At 39.0% G+C, this 26090-nt stretch overlaps 1 protein-coding gene across 50 annotated transcripts in view; it reads left to right on the forward strand.

The window, feature by feature from the left end:
* The window catches only part of MAGI1 (membrane associated guanylate kinase, WW and PDZ domain containing 1), a 486027-nt gene that overhangs the window by 410206 nt on the left and 49731 nt on the right, over positions 1 to 26090 (forward strand). For all 50 annotated transcript variants that reach the window (XM_034440625.2, XM_034440614.3, XM_034440626.2 and 47 more), the window contains 2 exons: positions 9269 to 9300; positions 23496 to 23712. In XM_034440625.2, coding sequence (XP_034296516.1) covers positions 9269 to 9300; positions 23496 to 23712 — 249 coding nt within the window. The remainder of the gene's footprint in view (positions 1 to 9268; positions 9301 to 23495; positions 23713 to 26090) is intronic.

Raw genomic sequence — 26090 nt, forward strand, 5'->3', positions numbered from 1 at the left:
CTTTACTGTTTTGTGAAATTTCATAGCCTTTTTTTTTTTTTTTAAATGATCAAATTAATGTATTATAAATATAACAAAAGTTTTATTCATAATAGCTAAATTAAATTAAAATTAAATGTTTTGAGGCAAGGACATTTTGAGTGCAAGATGCGAGATGAGATAAAGTGAAGTTTTATAAAACCAGATTGTGAAAGTTGGATACCAGAGGATGTCATCTGTAGGTCTACATGCAAGGCTAACACTTCAGTATTTTTGTCTCGGCATTTAACAAGAATTAGTGTTGATTCTCTTGCAGGAAAATGAAATTTAAATATTTTGTTGATGCATACACTTATGCCAATGCTTCTTTTCATAAATTATATATATTTAAGTTTATTTCATAAACAAGTAATTTTGTCGAAGTAGCAACACATCTTTTTCTCTCTTTGCTTTTCAGATCAAGCCAACAAATGTTTGACTTTTAAATGAGTCTTTAATATGATTTTGCTGGCAAAATTTTCTGCAGAGTTAGTTTAGTATCTTCTTGCTTTCTCCACAAAAAAAACATTATTGCTCATTAGTGTAAATAATTAAGAGCTTCTTCTTTTCCTTTTACAAGTCCTACAAAAAGATGTGTAATTACCCAGTAATGTGCCTGTTCACCTTTGTATTAAAAAGTTTGATTGCTGTTTCAGATGTCCATTCGTTTACAATAAGAGTGAAACTTATCTTTCACAAAATAAAAATGTTCCTTATTCCAAAGTCCCAGGAAAGTTGAGCAGAGCATTTGGGGGTTGTAATCAGTGGTGGGTTTCAAAATTTTTTACTACCAGTTCTGTGGGCGTGGCTTGGTGGGCGTGGCATGGCTTGGTGGGCGTGGCAGGGGAAGGATACTATAAAATCTCCATTCTGTCCCCAGTCCAGAGGAAGGTTACTGCAAAATCCCCATTTCCTCCCAATCAGCTGGAACTTGGGAGGCAGAGAATAGATGGGAGCGGGGTCAGTCAGAATTTTTACTACTGGTTCTCTGAACTACTCAAAATTTCCGCTACCGGGTCTCCAGAACTGGTCATTACCTGCTGAAACCCACCTCTGGTTCTAATATGTTTGGGAAGCCCCCCCTTAAGAAGCTTAGATTTCCAAGGCACAGAATCAACTTGAAATTGCCAAATGTCTATGTTGATTCAACAACTGTGGGTCTATAAGCAAACAGAAAATCATCAAACCCATTGGTCGACTGAGGACTTATTGAAATGCTTAAAATAGGGGGTGGACATTTTTTATTTATTTATTTATTTTTTGCAAATGATTGCTCCAGAGACTTTCCCATTCACGAAATGGCAGCCATTAAGGATAACCCCATTTATAAAGCACAAGTTTACCAGAATTGTGCCAGCAGTGCTGCAGCTAATTAGCCAAAATAGCTAATGCAGTCTTAGGTTATATCAATAGAGAGATGGTTTCAAGATTGCGTGAAGTGATAGCACTGCTTTATATTGCACTGGTGAGACCATATTTGGAATACTGCTTCCAATTCTGGTCACCCAAGACAGAAAAAAAAAAAAGATGCTGAGACCTTAAAAGGGGTGCCGAGAAGATCGACAATAATGATAGGGGGTCTGGAGGCTAAATTATATGATGAACAATTGAGGAAACTAGGTATGTCTAGTCTAATGAAGAGAAGGACTAGGAACAATATGATAGCAATCTTCTAGAACTTGAGGGGCTGTCACAGAGAAGAGGTAATCAAACCTATTATCCAAAGCACCTAAGGGCAAGATAAGAAGTGGAAAACCATTAAAAAGACATCCAACCTAGAACTAAGGAGAAATTTCTTGACAGTGAAAACAATCAGTGGAATGTCTTATCAGGGTGTTCCAACACTGAAGACTTTCAAGAAGAGACAGCTATTTGTCCAGAATGGAATTGAGTCGCCTGCTTAAGCAAGGGTTGGACTAGAAGACCTCCAAAGTCCCTTCCAACCCTATTATTCTACGTTCTGGTTCCTTCTCCTGTAGATGGTTTCTTTTTACTATATATTTTTCTTCTGGGTAGATTTTGAATGTATAAGGCCATGATGACGAACCTATGGCACGCGTGGCCAAAGTGGCACGCGAAGCCATGTCGCCTGGCACGTGCGGCCTTGCCTGTTTGTCTTCTGGGTTTCTGGCATGCATGAGCATGTGACAATCAGCTGTCCTTTGCACACGCGGCAGTACTGAAAACTGGTGTGCACATGCGCGCCAGCCAGCCGATTGTCAGGCACGCATGCGTGCCGGAACCCAGAAGTTCGTTTTTCCGGAGCACGATCCCTTCGCACGCATGTCAGTGCCGAAAATCGGTGTGCACATGCACGCCAGCCAGCTGATCTTCAGGCACGCATGCACGCTAGAACCCGGAAGTTCAGTTTTTCTGGAGTGCGGGCCCAATGAGCATGCACACAACATTTCCACATGGCCTTTTTGGCACTCAGTGCCAAAAAGGTTCGCCATCACTGGTATGAGGTATGTTTGCAAACAGAGAACTAGGCTGTTGTTATTCAGCCTCCCTAGTTTTCAAGAAATCTTGATTGTTTGTGAAACTTTATCCTTCCTGAGTTAGAGCTGACTCTTAAGTGATCTGTATATTATATATACTACTATATACAATTAATCAACAGTTAAAACAATATAACAAAGGCTGTAGTAAAGTTATCCTATACATCGCATCCCTCCTTCCTAGCTTTGCACTTCCTATCCCGCATGATCTATATTGGACTTCTGCAATAAATAAGTTTTAACAAACTTAATATTAGGACAAGCTATCCCACCTGAGAGGGATCCACGGAGATAATGTCTCCTCTCTCTCAATATGGAGAGAGTATCTCAGCAGCTTTCTGTGATTTGTCCAGGTGAGTTATATTTGGAACTCAGAGACGTACTTGGAAATAGATGTCACTGGAGGCTGACATTTACTTTGCAATGTGCCATTTCTGTTCTTTAAGATTAAAATAATGTTTGAGAAGTGTAAGAGAGTCATTTGCTACAGGGAGCATGGCAGGTTCCAATGGAAGCGTCTATGAGCACATTGATTATGGATGGTTATTTGATTAGTTCCTGCCCTAAGGTGTTTTAGGTGCTGCCAGTATGATTCACGAATCCACAAACAACCTAAGCCAACTATTTTAAAAGAAAATAAATAGTTCCACTTTCATAGCTCGGTGTAAATGCTATGCAAAAAGTAAGTATTACTACAGCAAGAAATCCCATCATTGATAGTAATGCATAATATTGCAAACATGAAGAAAAATTCCAAATTACAGTACGGTGATTTTTTAAAAAAAATCTTTAATAGTCCACGATTATCATTTTTCCCCCAGCAACCTGTGTAAAAAGCAAACCTTTACAAATGATGAACTTTGAGCAGGATTTTTTGCTTCAGATGTTTCTGATAATTAGTTTAGTGTATGTGTTCTGTTTTCTTGGTTTCAGATGGACTTCATGTGTAGCACTAATTGTAAAGTGACATTTTGTGTATGTGAAGAACATAATGGGGTATAGACACCCTCCCCGTAGCCTCTGCTTTTGGGATGGGCTTTGATTTCTTTATTTAAAAAGTACTGTGAATGTTTATGTCCAGTAGAGGACAGTATTCCATATTTAGATGGATCACCTATGCCAGAAGTATTCATTTCTTATACGAGTTCCAATAAACGTCTTCCTCCGTCCCTAATAAATATGCTTATTAGGTTGTTGTTTTTTTTAATGTATACACAGCAATATCCCCTTTATCGTTTCTTTTTCTACTGCACTTTTTTTTTTGTTGTTGTTGTTACTCAGGTCTATCCAACTTTGTGAAAGATAATAATGCAGTCCCTCTAGTGATAAATTAATATCTATCTAAGGACTTGATATTGCAGCATAATTTACCATCCTTCTGCCAGAACCAATGAAGTCAGCAGTGTAAGATTCTTCTGAAGTTAATGAATGATTAATTTATTAATTAAGATCGCCATGCATCTGGATCTCCCTGGATGTATTATTTTTTATTTTGCTCCAAGGCCACTCTGGTCAGCAACAAAAATAAATCCTAAAATCCTAATCCAGAACCAAGAGCAGGGAATAAGCTGCAGTTGGGTTGGAAGCATAGCTAGTGCTTCCCAGCTGTTTCCTCTGACGCATGAAGGAGAGAGAGACTGGCTAGTAAACATATAAATGAAGTGATTTAACAAAATAACAGAGTTAGAAGTGTTAGGGTCGGAGGTCTCCTATCCAATTCCCTGCTTAAGCAGGAGACCTATACCATTTCAGTCAAATGGCTGTCCAGTCTCTTCTTAAAAGCCTCCAGTGATGAAGCACCCACAACTTCTGGAGGCAAGCCATTCCACAGATTAAGTGTTTGCACTGTCAGGACATTTCTCCTTAGTTCTAGATTGGTTCTTTCCTTGATTAGTTTCCATCCATTGCTTCTTGTCCTGCCTTTCAGGTGCTTTGGAGAATAGGCTGACCCCCTCTTCCTTGTGGCAGCCCCTCAAATATTGGAACACTGCAGTCATGTCACCCCCTAGTCTTTCTTTTCATCTGATATACCCAAATCCTGCAACCATTCTCCATATGTTTAGCCTCCAGCCATCTGTTGCTCTTTTCCATATTCTTTCCAGAGTCTCAACATGTTTTTATAATATGGTGGCCAAAACTGGAGTCAATATTCCAAGTGTGGCCTTACCAAGGTATTATAAAATCATGCTAACACTTTACATGATCTTGATTCTATCCCTCTGTTAATGCAGTCTAGGACTGCATTGGCTTTTTTGGAGGCTGCAGCACACTGCTGGCTCATATTTAAGTAGCTTTATACATCTTGTGTTTTTGCTTCCAAAAGATTGATGTTATCATTGATTGAAATGGCAGTGTCTTGGTGGCCATTCTTATAAATGAAAACAAACATACCACTTAGTTCATCTACACTCTCTCAAATATTCAAAGAAATTGTAATGTCCTTGGCTCAGTGAAAACCTGTCATATACCCCAAAGCATGCTAAGTTTTTAATTTCTCATTTCGCTCAATAACTGAAATATGGTGAAAAATCATACTGCAGTTGTGGCTTAGTGCCTGATTGGTTTTCACATCGTGGAATTTCTTTTCCAAGTCGTGATAGCTTCCACGACCAGGCGGAAACTCTTGCTAAGTCTAATAAGATAGAGCAATGAGCTGGGGGTTGCTGGCATGAGTGCCTATTACCTGGATGTTTCTGGATTTTTATGTGGATTTACAGTATGCACAAAGTTCTGTGCAATTCTTGGGTGTCTGTTCTACAAGGTGAATACAGAATATTTGTGTATTAAATAGGGAGGGGGGTGAGAAATGCTGATTAAAAGTATTGCTTCAGACCATCCCCTGGCAGAGATTGTCAGTCATGTGTGAGCTTGAGAGTTATTGTTTTTGGTTCAATATCCAGAAGGACCAGACTGGACATAGCAGCTCTAGACTAACAGGATTTAGACTGCTTAAAGCAGGGGTGTCAAACTCACGTCACCACAGAGGTGTCACATGATGTATTGGGATTTTTCTCTCCCTTTGCTAAACCAGGCGTGGGCGTGGCCAGCACGTGACGCATCTGGCCTGCGGGCCAGGAGTTTGACAGCCCTGGCTTAATGGGAACATTTTGGTAGCCAAGGAAGCTGGCATGCAGATTTCTTCCTAAACCTAACTTCTACTACATCTGATGTTACAATCCAGAATGTATCATTCAGCATTACTGAGGTTTTACTAATTTGTGGATCCGTTGGTCATATTTCCTCCACAAACTGAGAGTTCATTGGGGTTTTTTAATTTAAATCTGCTTTCTCTTCACTCTTGAATACTTTCCTAATAAGGTTGAGGATTCTTGAAGTATTAAAAAAAAAAACGGATGATTTTTTATTACAAAGCCTAAATGAAAAATGAAAAAAATAACCACATTTCAGATTCCTTGGACAAAATGTTAGACAAAAGGGTTATGATTGTCTTAGGAGTGCAAATTAAAAGTTAACCAAGGATGTTCTTCCTTCCTTCCCTATCAGTCCCAAAGGAAAGGGGTGGGATGTTATGAAGAAGTAAGAAAAGGGTATATTGAATCCAGCGGCACCCAACATTTCCTGTCAGCTATAGAAAGCTCATCGAGAAAAAGACTCCTTAAGCTTACATGTTAAGGGATGACTGAGATCATTAATATCAGCTGCTTTGAATAACTTAATCTCCATTGGTAAATGCTTAGCACTTCATGCTATTATTTATGGCTCTCATTTCTCACACCTACTCCATGGAAATGTGCTTTTCCTGATGGTCATCACCCAAGAATGCTAAATCAGAATGACTGAGAAACCTGGTTTATTATTTGGAGTAAGCATTCAGATGCCCATTGTCCAGCCACTTCCACCTCTCTGCTCCAGTTAGTGGAAGTAACCAGATACCACAATGAAAAAAAAAATTGTATTGTTTGGAGCCAGAGGTTTAGACAGATTTACATATCCAAGGTGCCTTGTGGACACAATAAGGTATGGCCATAAAGCTAAGGTGGTCTGTCTATCTATATATTTCAGATGACCTCAGTTTGCAAAGGAAGTGAACTGATAAAAAAAGGCACTCCAGCAAAGTTGCTCTGAACCACAGGCCAAAATTCTCAGCAATTCTGGGTTAGCATTTTGCAAAACTGCATGGAATCCAAACACTTACTATTCAGCAAAACCGACTTTTGCACTTTGCATATTTAATTTGACCTGTTTTCTGATTTTTTTTTTATGCTATACTCCACCAGAGGCCAAAGAGGCCTCTAACTAAGAATACCAAGAGTCCTTAATTTACAATCATTCATTTAGCAACCATCGAAACTTAGGATGGCTTACGCCTGGTTTTCACACTTATAGCCATCACAGAGTCCCTATGATCCCATGATCAAAATTCAAGAACTTGGCATGTAATTATGATAGTTGCAGAGCCTTGGGGAGGCTGGATGGGTGGGTCATAGGATCATTTCCCATCTGACTTCTGACAAAGTCAATAGGAGAAGCCAGATTTGTTTAACAGCTATATGAATCACTCAATAACCATTGGCCAAAAAGTCATAAAATCAAACATGACTCATTTAACAACTGCTCTGTTTAGTAACAGAAGTTCCAGTCTATAGACTGGAATCCAATTGCAAGTCATAGGCTGTCTGTAGTATGTTTCAATATTTCTTGCCCTGAAGAATTTGCAGATTTTATTATAAGAGGGAACATATTTCTAGCTTGTTTGTTCTTTAGGGACCATCGCATTTCTTGCCTTCGAGTAACCTGCCACAGGAAGAGCTTTATAAGCATGGACTCCTTCAAATTAATTGTTTAATTAATTAATTTTTCAATACCATACGACCCCCAAGTCAGCTCGTTAACATAAATAAGTGCTCTCAACAAAAGGATTTCTAGGCAGTTGCTAGAAAATGCAGTTTGAGCATGCACCCTGCCACTGTTTCCTAGCTACAATTACTGTCAATAGACAATTTAGGGTGTAGAAAATGTGATGATATGGACAATATGCGGAGAAAGCAGCCCTGCTCTTAGCACGAGCATATCAGAACTAAAAGCATTTAATTCAGTGTTTATCACTGTTGGAGGATAGTGTTCTGATCAAAGGCAGCCATAATTTTGGAGGGCATTACTTTACAGGCTCATGGGATGACGACTTAGTGGCGTGGATCATAGTGGTTTACAGGCAATAAGTCTGTATTGTTTGATGGTGGCATCTTAATACATGATCAATTCTTTGTGCTACTCTTTTTTTAGTCAGGCGTGTAATCTTTAGCATTGGGTTATTATCATAATAGACCAAAGAAGTAATTCTTAAAAAGGAAGGAAACGTGTTGAGTTCCTTTTACATTATAACACTGAGTGTGAGGATCTATATCTGAAACTTTGACCATTTGTTCCACTGTAAGTTTTTCTTCTATTCCTGAATTTTTTGTTATTGTTGTTGTTTCTTACCTTTCTCCATCAGGCTAGGGATCTAGTTTTCTTTTTTCTTCTTCTTCTTCTTTTTTTTTTAACCAATCAGCTCACATAAGCCTGAAATCCCATTTCCATCTGGACCTTGTAGTACAAAAAGTGGTGGAAAGGAAAATCTCTTCATCCCATACTTTCCATTTGCAGCACACACACACACACACACACACACACACACACACACACACACAAGAAAAGGAAAGCAAGAAAGAAATGCACAGCAGTTTTAAGGATCTACTTTCAAAATGCAAATACCTCTTCTGGGCTCCTCCACTGAGTTTTAAAGGGTTTTCTTATTTGCATTTTCATCCCTCCTTCTGTTCCTTAGCGGTCCTTTTCACCTTTCTTTATTCAGATATACTTAGTGGTGCATTCATTGTGAATCTTCTGTGCTCTGCACAGCATGGCTAGCTGGGGGTCTCCTCGTACAATGATGCAGACTAGACTTGGCAAGAAACTTAGGGGGGTTGCCAGTAGCATCCACCGTAATAATTGACCTTGCTTTTCATTAAAATGTTGTCTTCCTTTGTTCTTTCTCTCGGCTTTGGCTTTTGTTTCATCGCTGCGTGGTGACAAGAAGTCTCAAAACGCTTTTTGCCTTTTGTTAAAGTGTTTAGGATCCTGTCTGTCTGTCTGTCTGTCTGTCTGTCTGTCTGTATTTATTTATTTATTTCTATCTATCTATCTATCTATCTATCTATCTATCTATCTATCTATCTATCTATCTATCTATCTTCATCAACGTCCTCTTGTTTATGCATCACCCCGCCACCTTTCCAATTGGTCTGATAAATTTCACACGCCGCTTGCATCAAAAGGTAATATCCTCAGCTTAATTGTAAGCTAAATCTCTCTTAATCCAGGGGAGCATTTGAGATTCTATCCAAGTGTTCAATTTCCCAGGCCGCTGAGGTCTGTGAATTTCTTTCTCCAGCCTCCAGGCTGCTGCAGCACAAGTCAGCATAGCTAATGCAGATAGATCTCCTCCCCCTCCACACACTCTCTCTCTCTCTCTCTTTCCCTCTCCCTCCCTCCCTCTCTCTCTCTCATTCCTCTCCTCGCACCAACTCTACACCCCCCACCCCAGCCTTGGCAAAAAAAAAAGCTGTGCTTTGATTCGATATGAACAGACTGGCAACTCCGGTGCTCCAGCAACATCTGACATAACTCTGCAGATGGCTATGTTCGGATGATACACCTAAGGCTTGGGGTGTTTTTTTTGTTTTTCCTTCGGGAAGGTAAAGATCTATATGCTAATCCTCTTTTTTTCTCCTTGTTGCCATCTTTTGCAGGATTGCCAGCCCCCAAGAAGAGCCCAAAGTCGGTAAGCACTTTTCAGCTACTAAACCTGTTTGATTATTTTCGTCTGGGGCGTGGGTGGGCGTTTCTTGAAATACAGATAAAAATAAGGTGGGAAGCTAGATCTATGCAGCCGGCTCCCAGTCCTGATCCCCCCACCACCACCACCTTAGCCAGTCCCTTTGAAAGTTGCCCGATAACCATTTTATGGCTGCACTAATTGCTTGGCATGGCTTTTGCTGAAAGGGGGTGGGGAAGGCAAGGCAGAAAGTGGTTAATGAAATTGGTGCGGGCGGGAAGGCTTGCCTTGAAATCAGTTTAGTAACTTACATATATCTTCTTTCAATATTGGGCTATGTGGGCATTTAATTTAGGCTTGAAATGCTCTTTCTTTCTTTCTTTCTTTCTTTCTTTCTTTCTTTCTTTCTTTCTTTCTTTCTTTCTTTCTTTCTTTCTTTCTTTCCCGGTGTTGAAGGTTCGTCCCCCTCTAAAGATAGTACTCCCTATCAGTGACTACAATGGTTTTGAGCTTTTTAATGTGCTATATATTATGAATAATGCATTGGGGGGGGGGGAAATCTTGGGGGGGGGTGGCTGCCTAACGGTATTACCGGAGAGAAAAATCCCTTTTTATCAATACAAAAAAAGGTATCCTTGTTGTTTCCCCCCGTAGCTGCAATGAGCTGCCCTGGCATTTTGCTTGTGTGAAGCAGTTTTCTTTGGGTAGGGAAATCATCCTTTATTGTTCTCGCTTGGATTTAGCAGCATTCGGTATGCTGCAGGTTGGATTTTCCTTCTCTCTTGCCTTTTTTTTTTTTTGGTCAAGAAGAGAAAGAAGGGAGGGATCAATATTTTATTGTCCTTGCTAATCTTGTTTCTTTGCAGAGCAGTTACCTGGTTGACGTGTTAGCTAATAGCGTGGAGGTGATTGCAGAGAAGTGTAATTAAAACGGGCGATGTTGCAGACCTACACATGGAGACCCAGAGGAATAATGTAAATTACCTTGGCTTTCTAGGGAGTTACGGTAGCTTCTGTGGGAGGAAAGTTTTCTCATTTGTTGGATGATGGGTAAGGAAGCAGACAGGGGTGATGATCTCCAGCCATTCAGTCTCTGGGTGGCACAGAAGGAGAGGATTAGAGTCACAAGAGATTCTGCCAAACTTTGCAGCCGGTTCTTCTAGGGCGCCTTAGGATGAAACCCCATCTTTGTGTGACAAACGGGGGAGATGTGCCAAAATCCCTTGCTAGTCTCAGTGCAACTTTCCTCGGTGAAAGGCAAACCCTGATATAAAGAATGTGGTTTCTCCCGGATTAATCCTGGGCTGATTAAAGTCAGACACGTCCCCAGGCCTCTACTACGATCAGGCTTGCTTTAACATGGGTGAGACAGACAAGCACAATTTGTACTTAGTCTCAAATCCCACATACCCTGGGTTTAATTTTGTGTCACTGTCAGCAGAGGATTTAGCCTTTGGTTAAAATGGAAGCAGGTATGCAAAATGTGGGAGGGGAATGGGCAGGCAAGCAGAAACGGGTATCCCTTCCTGCTTCCCCTCCCTGTTTCTCCCTATCCCTGGAATTAAGTAAAAATCTGATGAATGGATCCAAAACTTTGGCGGCGAGAGTCTTCTCCCTTCACTTAAGTTCCAGAACACCTCCTCTGCTAATTGAGAGGCTGTCCCAGGTGCCTGCCTGGTGAGTGGCTCAAGAAATTCGTAAGAAGCTTCAAAATCTTCTGTATGGAATTTGAGATCCATTTAGAGAGGATTTGGATCATTCTGCCGAGTGAACAAAGAGATTGTTTACAAACAGCTGTCATTCTAGAGCTGCTCCTTCTTTTCATTCATCCCCCTTTCCATCTGTCTCAAGAGTCAATTCTTTACATAAAGGGAGGGGGAGAAATAGGGAGTCTTGGAATGTTGCATTGCCGAGAGCACATGCCACGCCTCCTTTTTTTTTTTTTTTTCATTTCCTTCAGAAGAAGGGAAATTCTTTGGAAAATATAATTTCATTTTTTTTTTTAAAAAAAAAGACCTTCCAAATGGGGCAGTAGTTCAGTAATATAATGCTGATTTGTGTGTGTTTGTGTGTTGTTTATGTTTTAATAACAAAACGGCTTTATCTGAAGGTATCATTTTGCTGGTAGCAAGAAGCAGAAACATGAGATCTCAGGAGATTTTTCTTCATGTCACTAGAGATAAAATCAATCACAATATTGTAACAGGGATGTTTTAAAGTATGGGGGGGAATTAAAAGTATATGCTCTGGGAGTCCATATTGCTAATGCTTGAAGCGGTTTTCTCTAGACATGTAATGATCCGCCCTTCTCCCCCACCCCCCATGGGATTTTTCTGAATCCAATCCTTGAAAATGCTGTATAATATTATCCAGTTGGTTGCTGTTATTGGATGAAATCTACTTGTTGACAGCTTTCCAGGATGACAGAACCCCTCTTTGCCCTTGAAGTCCCCAGCGGCTACTAGCATGGTCTGGCAGTTGTGTTTCTTTTTCCCTTCCACTTTCCTAGTTTCGTTTCCAAGAGTCCCTTAAACACTAATTATTTCTTGATCAATAATAGATTAGCTGTTGTTCGGTGAGCAATGTGCAGCTTCCTCTCATGGCCACCCTTTTCCTCGGTTGCTTGAATTAAATTTAAAAACACACCCTAGCAAACCTTTGCTTTCTCAATCAGTTATGCTATGGGGATAACAACTCCAGACAGACATCATGATGTTAATGTTATATTCTGCATCGGTCAGGTCCCACCCTGAGTATGGTGCTCAAAGAATGACAAGGAGTATGATCAAGGGACCAGAATCTAAGTTCTATGAAAAGAGACTGAAGGACCTAGAAATACTTAGACTTGAGAAGGGAAGATTGAGCAGGGGCGTAGGAGCACTCTTCAAAGACCTGAGGACTGAGAAGATCAGAATCCCTTCTCCCTCATCTCAGAAGGTTAGGCATGGAATTCAAGCTGCAAGGAGGCAGATTGCAGTTGAGGTTCCTAACAGTAAGAGCAATTTGATTATGGAATTAATTGCTCGGAGAGGTGGTGAACTTCCCTTCACTGGATGAATGTGTATGGAGATTCTCCATCATCCAGGTCATGGTTGTCCCAAAGGTGCTTTTCCACAAGACAACTGGACTTCCTTAGTTTTTTCCCTTGAAAACGTTTCTCTTCTCATGCAAGAAGCTTCTTCAGTTCTTGATGACTTCATTGGATGACTTCAATGTTTTAGCTTGGTTTCCAGCACTGAGTAGGGAGTTGGCTTCAGTGGCCTAAATGACCACTACTCTCTATGATTCTGGGATATCCAAACCTGTTGGTAAGTTTAAAGCGTAAGGAAGATGACCTTGACAGAAATGTTTAGGCAAAAGGGACTGGAACATTTTTAAATTTCAGGCACTCCCCAATTCACTGAACTCATGAGGAGGAGGTACAGCAAAATCAAACTTGTAAGATTTTATTTTATTTCCTGTGGAGTTGATTTCATGGTCTGGTCTACCTGGTGAGATTGATAGTAGGAGTGATTTTCCTGAGCATTGTTCAAGCTTAGTCACAATATTACATTGTTTCATGAGTGTGATGGGAATATGATTGGAGTTGTCATCTAAATAAAACTGAATGCGTCTGCTTGTGAAAAACAAATGTACTTAGCTTTTCATAAATACAAAAGGGTGTCATTGTAGGAGGAAAGTTGTGTAAATTTGCAGTGGCAAAAAAATCAGGAGTTTGGTAGCACATTTTCCAACTGACCAATTTCATTAAAAGGCATAAGCTTTCATGAGCTGCAGCTCACTATCAGATGCTCCACGTTCAAATATCCACATCCATGCTTAATCATCATATAAAAATAGATGAATAAATAAATAGCAATAAAAAGAATAAATAGCAGTAACATTGCTTACTAAGTGCAGTGAAGATACCTTACATCCCAATGCAAATAGGAAATCTCTGTAACTGCAATGGAAATTATCAACTTAGTCATTTTCAGATGACAAGTGGTAATGCTATGTGATACAACTGCATATGTACAATGAGTAAGGACGACCATTTTGCCAGGTGAATGAGATAAACATTGATAATATTACTTCCAGTCCTATGACAAGGATCAGTAGATAAGGATGTATCTATTAGTTGTTACTAGTGGAGAGATCATAAGGCAAGTCAAAAGAAAAGTTACATGGAAAATGGAAGTTCCCACAGAAGTCCTGGTCCCTCAATTCTCTTTACTGCTCTGAATCTGCTGTTGTAACTGATTTGGAGTTGTCTTCTACCACTTGGTAGAAGCTTGTGAATAAAGAATTAAGTTCATCTCCGTCATAAAATCAATTATAAAGAAAGCACTCTTAACTACAAATGAATATTGTAGTCTTTGACTTTCTGTGAATGCTTTCCAGATCTTTGGACTTAAAAAATAGTGTTTGCTGGTTGGCAATTTTGGAAAGCACCAACCTAGAGGAAGATGGAATACTATAGCTGCTAACTCATAGGATGATTGAAATGGTGAAGATACTGTATATAAAAATGATGACATTGTATATGTTGCATTTATGCTCATGTTATTAACACTTGAAATGTCATTGAAACAGAAGCTCTTCTAGACTTGCAATTACCATGAAGGAAGGAGACAAATACATGTCCACTCTTTTTCTCAAGGACACCATTTTTTTTTGAAGACTTCTTCCCATTTATTTATGAGATACTGTACCTTTTATACGAAATGAAATCACAAAATAGATTTCACTTTGCCTTCAATTGTATGCAGGATTTTTTAGAACACAGACCAGTGCCAGTTGAGAAGCAAAACATCTAATAATTTCCATCTTCATGGAAATGGACAAAATCTTCCTGTGGACATTTTTAAATATGTTATATAAATATTTTTTTTACATTTTTTTTTCATTGTAAGAATTACCCTGGAAAGCCTACATAGGACTAATGAGCCAATATAATTTGCCAGATAACCAAATGATGCTAATGCATTCGGCTGCCTTTCTTTGAGCTCCAGATAAATAAATGTGACCAGAGCCAAAATCACTGCTGCCATTCTAGCAAATAGAATTGTATGGCATTTCCATTTGGAATGAAAGCACCAAAGTACTGAAGCTAAGGAAAAAATAGGATTGAACCATGGACTATAATAAGACATTGCATCATTTTGGGGCAAAAAAAGTAGTATTTCAGGAAGCCTGCTGCCCACTATTAAAGATATGTCTAGATTTTTATAGGCCACAGAAATTAGCTTGGAAGGAGGTTATCTTCTCACCAAGCCCAACATAGTCTATCTCTTGCTCATATAACATATACCATGTGACCGTCATTCAAATCTCATTTTTTAGTTTAGGTATACAGTTCATATATTTATCCTTTTAATCTTTTTTTCTACTTAGCTTGGCAGAGGTTTTGTGACTAGAAGCATAGGTCAGGGCATCAAAATATCAAACAAGTTCTTTTTTAGCCTTAAGAGTAAAAAAAATATTCCATCATAAAGACTAGCACATGTATTATTATTGTGCATTCTTTCCTGGATCATTTTATCAAATTCTTGAGGCTAATTGTAGACCTGGAGAGTGGGTTCAGTTTACATATAGCACAGTCATTAGAGATTTGGCTGCAGATTTTCAGTTAAAATGGCTGGCACTCAAATTTGTAAAACAAAACTTGCATATGATAGTAATTGAATAGCAACACTGTAAAACTTTGTGTTCCAGTCAAAGAATTTTACTCCGGTTTCACATTTACTACTGGAAATCAATAAATGACTTCCAGAATGATGCATCCTGGGCAAAAATCAAGAAAACATTGGGAAGACAGCAGAATATTCCATAGCAGGAATATACTTTTTCACACAATCAATTCTGTGCACTTGCACAGGTAGATAAATAAGGTAGAAGACTTATTTAAAGTCTCAGTATTTGGTTTGAATTTTACATTACTCCAGGGGTGTCAAACTTGCATCATCACAGCATTGGCACGTGATGTATTGGGACTTTTTCCCCTTCGCTAAAGCGAGCAAGGGGTCAGCATGTGATGCATCTGGCCCTCGGCACAAGTTTGACACCCCTGCATTACTCCATTGTATATTTAAAGCTCAAAACTGCAATGGAGTTCATACATGATATCTTTATTTTTACATTTTAACCACATATCTTTAATCACAATATAGGAATCCCCATTCCTATATTGGTCCCCTTCTCTAAAAACATGCTGGATCTTATGACAACAAATTGTTATGGCTGTGACAATATATTGTAATAATAGTCATGGCCGCATTTGTCATTTTCACATATAATTACTCTAGATATGCCCTCTAAACTTTCTATTTAGTCTTATTAAATAAAATTTGAGTGCTGAAATTCCCAATACATTTTTGAAAGTGAAGGAGAAGTAAACATTTTTTTAAAAAAAGTTTCTCTAACAGGGTATACAAATCAACCCTGATCCAATTCAGATTTGCAGTTCAAATCAATTTGCTTGAAGTGTGTGTTTTCCTATGCGTTTGTGTTTCCCTTTGATTTGGATTTGCAATTTTGGAAAAAAGGGTCATTTGTGTATGTGCAAAAGTTCATTGAATTGATTTGAAGGTACCTATACTTGATTTAACTCATTGATTTGGTTCAAAGATTCAATTTGATGGATGATTTCAGTCAAATTGCTTTCATATCAAATCTCTGAATCGAAGCTTCCTACAATTGTTTTTAGGGCATTGTTGGTTTTGAATGATTTCATATGCACTATGTTCTTTTTTTATTTCTGCTTGGTGACATTTTAACCTCTCAGTCACTTTTTGTAAGTGGGCAGCCATATAAATTAATGTATTAAATAAACTCCCTACTTTAAGCAGTTCAAAATATGCATATGGATATTTTCACATTGATACTAGATTTCTAACATAGAAAGATTCTAAAGAAGTTACCAAATGTTTTTACTTTGTAAATATTTTTGAGTTAGAGTTCATTCATCATGCCAAAGCATAATGCGGTTTGTTGGATTTTTCATCAAATGTTATATAAATCCAACTAATTCTGATTTACTCAGTCGTCAAGTAAGGTGTGATCTGAAAACCCAGTTTGAGTCTTTATCAGGGGTGTAAAACTGGCGACCTGCAATCATGCGCAGGCCACGCCCACCCCAGCTCTGTGAATGGGAAAAACCTCACAAAGCATCATGTGACCGCCTGTTTGACGCCTATGCTTTATATCATTGAGTTAAACAAGGGAACATGAGAAATGCTTCTGATCTTGAAAAGTTTTCAGGGGTCCTAAATCTATACTAAAACTATTGTTAGATAATGTGAAACAATACGGTATTATTTTTATTACTTCACTATACTTTTATTGTCTTCACTATAAGCTGGTCAGAGCAGGTGGGACCAATTCTCTATTTTCCACTGATTGTCCTGCTTGATATTTGATCCTGCCCCAGCCATAGTGGTAGCATATGTTATTTTATTTTATTTTATTTTTCATTTTATTTTATTTTATTTTATTTTATTTTTTTATTTGCTATCTCCAGGTGCCTCTGAGAAAAAAAGCAAAGTGCTATTTGCAGTTGTCTCTCTTGAATTACTACCTTCTTCTAAAAATAAATTTGATTGGGTGACTGGTTGAGTGGTTGGGTTTGTCACAGTTCTATCTACCTTTCTCTGAAACCTTAAGATGCTGTGCCATAAAATGTACTTCCCCTACATTTTATGACACAACAAGCTTGTGAGATAATTGGGGCTAAGAGAGAAGAAAGGCAGAGATAAAGTCATTGAGTGAATTGCCATTAAATGGGTTTCTTCAGTCCAAATATAATGCTTTAACCTTTCACCCATCCTGACAATCTCAATCTCTCTCACTTTCTTTTTCTCTCTTTCTCTTTCTCTCTTTCTCCCTCTCTCTAGCTTTCTTACTATGTATTGGAATGGACAGAAGAAAAGCAAGGTAGTGAGCAAAGGCTTAGAATGCTAAGTTAATTAAGCAATGATTTAGTTGCGATAGTTTGCTGTTTTGCTTCTCTTTTGCTTTTCCAGTTTTACATTTGGCAACCACCTTTTGAAATGGATTTTCCTCCCATGCCTTAATTCCTGTGGGCATACTTAAGTGGGAACACTCAAAAGGGCAACTAAAATGTTTTATGCTGTTGTACTTGAAGAAAAAGCAATTGTCTACATCCAAAGGTTGTTTTCACAGTATATGCATTTTTTTAAAAAAAAAAACAGGCGTGAATTAGTCATACCTGATAAGGAGAAAATTGGCCACATTTAACCAACAGAAAATGTAATACTTGAGAAAGGAGAGCTAGCTAATGTTATTCAAAATGTCATTTGAAGTTAATTTTTTTTAAAGTCTGCTGGAAGTATATCATTTTAGAGAAATGTCACTGATGGAACAAAAAGCTTCTACAAGGTGTCAATAAAGCCGCAAAGCAATTTTTTTGCTTTTGGAATTGCCACACCTCCTCAAGAAACACACTCGTATTCATTTAGAACAAAATAGCACTTTCAGTCATATAAAACAATATTAAGAGTTGCTTCATTTTCTATGCTCATCTGTAGTTCTTAGATTTTACTCATCACTGCAAAGCCTGGGTTGCTACCATTCCATAGCAGTTACTAATAGATATTGCCATATTTTAGGTCTAATTGTAACGTAATTAGGGTAAGAGTTCAACATCAAATAGCTATTACAGAATGAAATCCCACCTTTATTATATTTTTAAAAAATGGTACACCTCTTTAACTTTGTTGTGTTTGACTACCTGGGAGTTAAATTTACTATTTTCCAATTGTCCCAAAGATGCTTTTTTCAAGAGGCAACTGGACTTCCTTGGTTTTCTTTGAAGACGTTTCTTTTCTCATGCAAGAAGCTTCTTCAGCTCTGACTGGATGGTGGGGAATGGAAGGATTTATACTCCTTGCAGACAGCTGGTAATATGCATTCTTCTAGCGAGCCATTGAGGCCACTTGGAGGTTTATCTGTGTCCTCAGCGTCCCCTGAGTAATGCAAATGGGTGTGCAACCATGACCTGGATAACTGAGAATCTCCTTAGACATTTATTTTCCATTTTCCATTTATTTTCTTGGTTAAAAGAACTTTTACTACTTTAAATTGTAGTCATATATGGATAAGGGCATGATTGACTATCTACCATAGTGATATAGGGGGCAATGGCCTTTCTTCTCATTCTCACTGTAGATGGTGTTCCTAGAGCAATTTTTAGGGTGACCCTTGTCCTCTTGGTGTGTAGAAAACAGGAAGCTGTTACTGAAGGTTGTAATGAGATGTGGCAAATATTTCCACACATAAAATCACTCCTATTTGTTCTGCCCACTCCATGTAGAGAACCTAGCAGTCTAACCCAGGATTCATTTAGGTTTGTGAACTCTGAGAAAATGGACAGGGTGATTTGTGGTTTGAGTTCTGCCACTTGTAGGATTGATTCTTGCTCTACCTCAGGTACCCTCCCAGAGGTATTGGAGGTGGGGCAGAAGGTTAGATCTTATGTCAACTCACCAAGGGAGTATTTTGTTTTTAATTTGATTTATATGCCGCCCTTCTCTGAAGACTCAGGGCAGCTTACAATGCATTAAGCAATAGCCTTCATACTTTTGTATATTTATACAAAGTCAGCTTATTGCCCCCACAATCTGGGTCCTCAGTTTACCTACCTTAGAAAGGATGGAAGGCTGAGTCAACCTTGAGCCTGGTGAGATTTGAACTTGCAGTAATTGCAGGCAGCTGATGTTAATAACAGTGCTTTAGTCTGCTGCGCTACCAGAGCTCCTTTGTTCTACCTTTGAAGGGGGGCATCATATGCCACCTTCCTGCATGTGGGCGAATCTTGCTATGTGTTGCCTGTTTCAGTCTCCTCTTCTTAGGGCAAACTATTGAGTCAATGATGAGCTCACAACTCAAGACTGTTCTAGAGATAACAGATGCTGTGGACCACATTGGTTGCTCTGATGGGCGGTCTGTGTTCAACCTGGTGCATGGCTACTACCTACATTTGCCTATATTTGACCTCTTAAATGGCCTTTCACATTACTGACCATTGGTGGTGTGTTTGCATATCATGTATAGAGCTGGGAGAGAAAAGGACTGGTTTTCCATGGTTCTGCTGCCCCCTGAATGGACGCGGCTGCTTTCACAACTCACAGTTATGAATAGAATAGACTCCATGGGAAGAGAGACATTGCTGTGCTGCAACAGGATGCATGGAGCAGGATGACCTGGCAGTGGTTACCCATGCCTTCATCATCTCTCAAATTTTATACTGCACTACTCAACATGGGGCTGCCATTGAAGACTACCCAGAAGAAGCAATTGGACAGAATGCAGCAGCCTGTGCTACCTAACATTGGTTTTGAAGGTGCTATGTTTGCTTCCAGTAGGCTGCTGAATACAATTTCAAGTGCTCGCTTTAACCTATAAGGCCATAGGTATCTGCAGGACCATGTGCTTCAGATAGATCTGACTCATCCAATGTGTTCATCCCAAATTGGGATGCTAAGAGTTCTAAGGGAGGGGCCGTGAGTACCCTGCTTCTTATGTTAGGCCCCACTCCTTAGACTAGGTCTATGACAATTCACCACGCCATGGCCAACGTGCCACGGACAACCTTGCCACGGACAACTCGCTGCAGGAGAACTTGCCATGGCCAACTCACCATGGGACAACTCCCTGCGGGATAAGTGTCACACTAGTATCAAAGAACTGGTGGAATAGAATCATTAAAAAAAGGATGCAAAAGGAGGGGCAGAATGAAATGTGAATGGCAAAAAAATAAAGTAATTTTTATTTATTTTAAATAATCAAATAGAATTATTAAATTGAGTTGTCCCGTGGCGAGTTGGTCATGGCAAGTTGTCCTGCAGCACGTTGGCCATGATGAGTTGGCTGCAGCAAGTTGGCCACAACAAGTTGGCCCATTCCCTCCCCCCCTAGAATAATGTATTGCTGAGCAGCTAAATGGAGCCAGTCGTTCAGAGAGTGGTGAACACTCACCTCTTCTGCATGCCTTTGCAGCGGGATGTTTTGGGATGTCTGCTGCATTTGCCATCTTGTTCTGTTCCCTCCTTCGGTTCTAGTTTGGTGTTGTTTCCTATTATATTATTTCTGTGGTGTATGGTGAGCAACTCAGAATCCTTCAAATCAGGTAGCTTTTAAGAAAATGAATGGATGAAAGTTGAGTACAGGTAGTTCTTAACTTATGATCATTTGTTTACTGAGAGTTCGAAGTTATAATGGCACTGAAAAAAGTGACTTATGACCAGATTTCTCACTGAATGACCGTTGCAGCATCCCCACAGTCATGTGCTCAAAAGTTGCACACTTGGCAACTGGCATATATTTGTGATGGTTGCAACCTCCCAGGGTCATGGGATCACCATCCGCAGCCTTCCCAGCCAGCTTCTGGCAAGCAAAAATCAATGGAGGGAAGCTGGATTCCCTTAATGACTGCATGATTCACTTCACTGCAGTGATTCACTTAACAAGCGTGTTTTAAAAAAGGTTGAAAAATGGGTTGTGACTCATTTAACAATTGCCTTGCTTAACCACAGAAATAATGGTCTCCGTTATGGTCATAAGTCAAGAACTATCTGTAGTAATAGATGTCACTGTTTTGATGTTGGGATGATGTCTTTTTTTAGCATTGTTTCTATGGGTTTATTTCAGTTTTTTTAAAAAAAAAATCAACTGCCAGAGGAGTCAGTGATATAAAAATGCTCTTACAATAATCAATGAATATATTATTTATGAAATGCTACCGAAAAGTGCTTCTAAAACTTTTCTTTTAAATATGCTACATATTTCAGACAAAGCTTCTTGGAGCGCTGAATATTTTTGACAATGAAGTGAGCTCAGGTAGCTCCAGATTGTAGTATCCAACTCCATAATTACATTTTCTCCTGCTTGCTCACATTCCCTATTCCTTTTGGCAGGTTCTCGCTGGCATAATTTTTCATAATTGTATTATAGTCTTCTTCCTCAGTTGGAAACATGATCCTAATCAGCAAGGACACACACTGCGGTAGAAAATTCTACCTTAGAGATGTAACAGTTTGGAACTCTAGCAGTATTTTCTTGCTGTCAATCAGTTTAGAAAAGCTAGCAGCCAATCAGGTTTGTCTACAACACAGTGTCATAAGTCAGATTTGGGGGGGGGGGGAAGGGATGGTAGGGAGAAAGAGTATCTGCCTGCAGCTTCCACCAGAAAGCTGAAGTTGATATAGATGGGATTAGTGGAAGGTACCATTGCAGATTTTCCATCAAATAAGCATGCTAAAAGAGATATTTTTCAGCATAGTCTCTGACATGTTGTTTCAATGTGTTTTGGCCAAGCCCTTGCTTTTTAAAGATATTTTTGTACTATGATGTAAGAGCTACAATTTAGTTGTTCTGTCTGTTTTCTTTTATATTTCATGTTAGCGATGAAGTTATAAAATTGTGCTTTGAAGCATATGAAAATAATTGGCATTGATAGATTAATTCAGTGTTTCTAGACTGTATTTTGGAGTTCTCTGGTACTTTCAGTGAAAAGATTAGCATGAGCAGACAAGCTTCTTTGGAAACCATTGTCTTCTCTCTTTTAATGTTATTTGTGTTGCCCAAATGTATTAGACTTAGAGTCAGTGTCCTTACTCAACAACATGCTTTCTATCCCACAAGTAAAACATGATGTAGAAAATAATCTAAATATTCTAGCTATCGTAGATACTTCCAATAAGAGGATAATGATTTTCAGAGTTTGGAAATTTGGCTTGATTTGGTTTCAAGCATTATTTTCAGATTTGTTTCATATTTGTGATGCGTCTGAATATTCTTACATACAGTACATACAGTGGAAACAGAACATTATTCCAGGTCTGAGTTATTGTAATGTATATTGATTTTGAGCTGTCATGACTGCTGATGTATGAGAGATAAATAGAATCCGCGTAGTTGCACACACTGCTTTGTTCCCCTGAAGTTGATGTCATTTATGCTCATATTGTTTTGGCATTATCATTTATATAGAATGAGAATCTCTTCTGTAAATTTCATTTCGCTGAACCTAAACGTTGTAATAAATTATAGATGGCTGATCTAATTCCCACACTGGATTCCCCCCCCCCATGTTTAACAATCTATTGTAAGATATCAGAATTGAAAGAGAATTCAGGCTATGACACTTTACATTTCTTATTAGAGACTAATGGATTTCAGTTGGCAAAGAATTCTGCTTTTGTACCAATGTAAGAATTCAGAGCAGCTTTGATTTTAGGTATCTAACCTTCGAGGGGAACATAGGTGTGTTGTCCCTGATTCTGTCTCTTATATGTGTTGATTCTGTTCAGGGGTTTATTAAAGTAAGGTAGACAATTTTTCTGCCGAAAAGCAGATTAAGAATCTAAAACAAGAAATATTGCAACCCTTCAGATTTAATTTCTAGTAGCTGTTTTTCTTATCTGAGAAAAAAGCTACCCTGTTTCCCCAAAAATAAGACCCAACTGGAAAATAAGACCTAGCATGGTTTTTCAGGATGCTTGTAATATAAGCCCAGCCCCCAAATAAACCCCAGTTAAAATTATCAGCCAGATGGGTGCATTTAGTACTGTATTTCCCCAAAAATAAGACCTAACCAGAAAAATAAGACCTAATGTGTCTTTTGGAGCAAAAATTAATATAAGACCCGGTCTTATTTTCGGAGAAACATGGTATGTTTGAGTACAAGTCTCAACTTTGTTATGATGGCAAGAGAAACTTTGTGTGTCCGCTTGTTCTGTGTATAGTATTTAGGGGAGAGTGAGAGAGAGCTATGTACCAAAGAGAAACTGTTTGAACGTATCTGATATGATCCATTCCTTGTTCCTATTCCTGGATTTGAAATGCTGTCCTCAGCAAAAGACGACTCTTTTGAATCATCCTAATCCATACAGAATCCTTGATTGGGGATGTGTCTGTGTAGTATCGGAGGGATGCCGGTGTGGTTTGTGATGGATGACTTTCTCTTCCTCCATCATTCTGTCTTATCTATCACTGGGTGAATTTTCCTGAGCTCAGCAAAAAATGGAAATCGCCAAAGCCCCAAAGTGCCCTTATATATATATTTGGGAACTTGCAGAAGTGCTGAAGCTAGAGGGGGGGGAAAGGCTAAGGGAAATTGCTTGCTTGCAGATCATTAACCTTCTTGGGATTCCCCATCCCATCCCTCCTCTTCCTTCTTTTCTGGCTCTCTTCCTGGACAGCAACCACTTGAACGGAAAGACAGCCAAAACAGCTCCCAGCACAGCGTCTCCAGCCACCACAGCACCCACACGGCTTCACCGATTCACAGCACTCAGGTGCTTCCCGAATACCCTGTTCCTGAAACACCAGTGACAGACCAGCCGGACAACGCAGGGCAGAAGAAGCCAGATCCATTCAAAATCTGGGCCCAGTCCAGGAGCATGTATGAAAGCCGACGTGAGTATGCCGCGAGATATTATTATGCTAATGGCAGCTTTAGACAGCAGCGTCTATTCATTATGATCAACTTCTGACTTCAGGAAGACGTTTGCTTGGACTGAAAAGAATAAATTTGCCTTTGATTACATTAGTGGGATACGTGAGGAAGGGATGCTGGCTGTGGCTGGAAATGGGTGGGGAAAGCAACCAATATTTTGCAACTAGGAAGATTAGCAAGTTATCTGTAATTGGAGGAGCATTGCTTACTTGCAAGAGGTAGATTGAGGGCTTAATGATGAGCAAAGAAGGACACATATTTTCAGTATTATGACTTCTTTGGGGGGAAATGACTGTTTATTTCTCTTTTTCATTTAAAAATGAATCCATTCCTAAAAGGAACTATATTGTGTAGATCAGGGGTGTCAAACTCGCGTCGTCATGTGACGTATCATGACTTTTCCCCCCTTTGCTAAACGGGATGGGCGTGGCCCGTGCGTGACGCATCCGGCCCATGGCCCGCGAGTTTGATGCCCCTGATGTAGATTGTCCAAATACTTTCCTCATAAAGACAAAACTGGGCAGTTTTTCCTGTTTGTAGCTAATCTCTACAAAAGCTTATTCTCTCAAGCCTTGATCTTGCAAAGAGTTAATTAAGGAATTAGTTGAAATTGAACATCACAGTAGTATGCTTAAAGAACCTTTGGATAGGAGCATCAGGCCCTTGTGCGTTCAATTATTCCATTGTTTTTCATCAGTCAGGTTAACATTTCCTAGTTGGCTATTTGAAGTGCAAAGGTTTAAATCCAAAGATGTTGTAATCCTAATTTTTTTTTAAAAAAAAAAATACAGGTGCATGGTTGAATGACTTTCTGCCAAGCCATGCTTGTCTTTACTATTATGTGTTGTTCCATCAATGCAGAAAACAAATAAATACAATAAGCACCTTTTATTTTAGTTATTAATAGATTCAATCCACAAATAATTCAATAGAGGGTTGATTTCATTCCAAAGGATTTTGTTTATTTATTATTCTGCCTATTTTAATGCATTTCTTCCCCCCCCTTTTTTTTTTTTGCCTTTTTTATTGATGAATTGTTTTATTATGAGATTGATAGCCAATATACTCTTGGGTTAGAGTGTGATACAAATAAAGTAAGTAAATAATAAGCAATAAAATTAAAAATAGATGTCAATGAATATACTTTTGATTTTAAATAATGGATTTTTTTTTTAAAAAAAATAGCATCTTTTACAGCATGAATTATAATTTAAGAGTGACTTAGGGATAAAACAGTTTTGAAACTACCTACATAAAAAAGTGCCATTTATCATGTGAAGTTGGGATTTTGCATTGTCTGCAGTGAACTGAATGGACTTAGAGTAAAATCAGTGTTGAATGATTGCATGAAGGGTAGGAAAATGTTGGTAGAGACTTTGGGGCTAAAACAATGCCAAAGTCTCTTTATTGCTTGGCTGTTCCTATCGTATTACTCATATTTGTTCTAAGGGAATGGCAAAGAATGTTTCTCTATACATCCAGTTCTAAATAGCATAATGGGCTTGTACATTCATGTGGGTGGATGTCTGCAGGTTAAGAACTAGACCCAAAGTTTCTCCAAAAAGGACAAATACTATTCTGAATTTAAAAGTACATCTTCCATAAAACATTAATAAATTTATTTTTGTGTTTCAATTCTGGAAATCTGGAATAAAAATACGTTCGGTTTATTAACTGCCCATAGTTTGCCCTGGACTATAGAGCCTGCCTATACCTGAGGTTCCTCCTTCTTTTGTCTACCCAACATATTAGTAGCATCTCCTCTCTCTCTCTCAAAATGTTCAACTATTTTAGAGTAGGAAACAGTTAAGCACTGGTTTCTTATGATCAGAAGATCAAGGTTAAATCCTACCCTGTTTCCCCTAAAATAAGGCATCCCCTAATAATAAGCCCAATCGGGCTTTTGAGCGCATGCACTAAAATAAGCCCCCCCCGTAAATAAGCCCTCCCTGAAAATATTTAAATGCATGCGCAGCTGGTCCCCACCATTTCCTCTGGTTTCCTCCAAGCGCCCCAAAATAATAAGACCTCCCCGAAAATAAGGCCAAGCACTTACTTCGGGGTTCAAAAAAATGTAAGACAGAGTCTTATTTTCAGGAAAACACAGTTCCTTTTAGGAAGAACCTCAGAGCCAGGGGAAGCCACCTGATCTATCTAACTCTAGGCCAGAAAAAAAGCAGATGCAGGACCAGGCCTTATCCCTTCTCATCCTATAAAACAGTATTTCTCAACCTTGGCCACTTAAAGATGTGTGGACTTCAATTCCCATAATTCCTCCGCTAGCAATTGCCCATTATGATAGGGGTACTCTGAGAATTGTAGCCCACACATCTTCAAG

The sequence above is a fragment of the Pantherophis guttatus genome, chromosome 2 (assembly GCF_059756535.1).
Source record: "Pantherophis guttatus breed Tessera chromosome 2, ASM5975653v1, whole genome shotgun sequence".
Lineage (NCBI taxonomy): Eukaryota > Metazoa > Chordata > Lepidosauria > Squamata > Colubridae > Pantherophis > Pantherophis guttatus.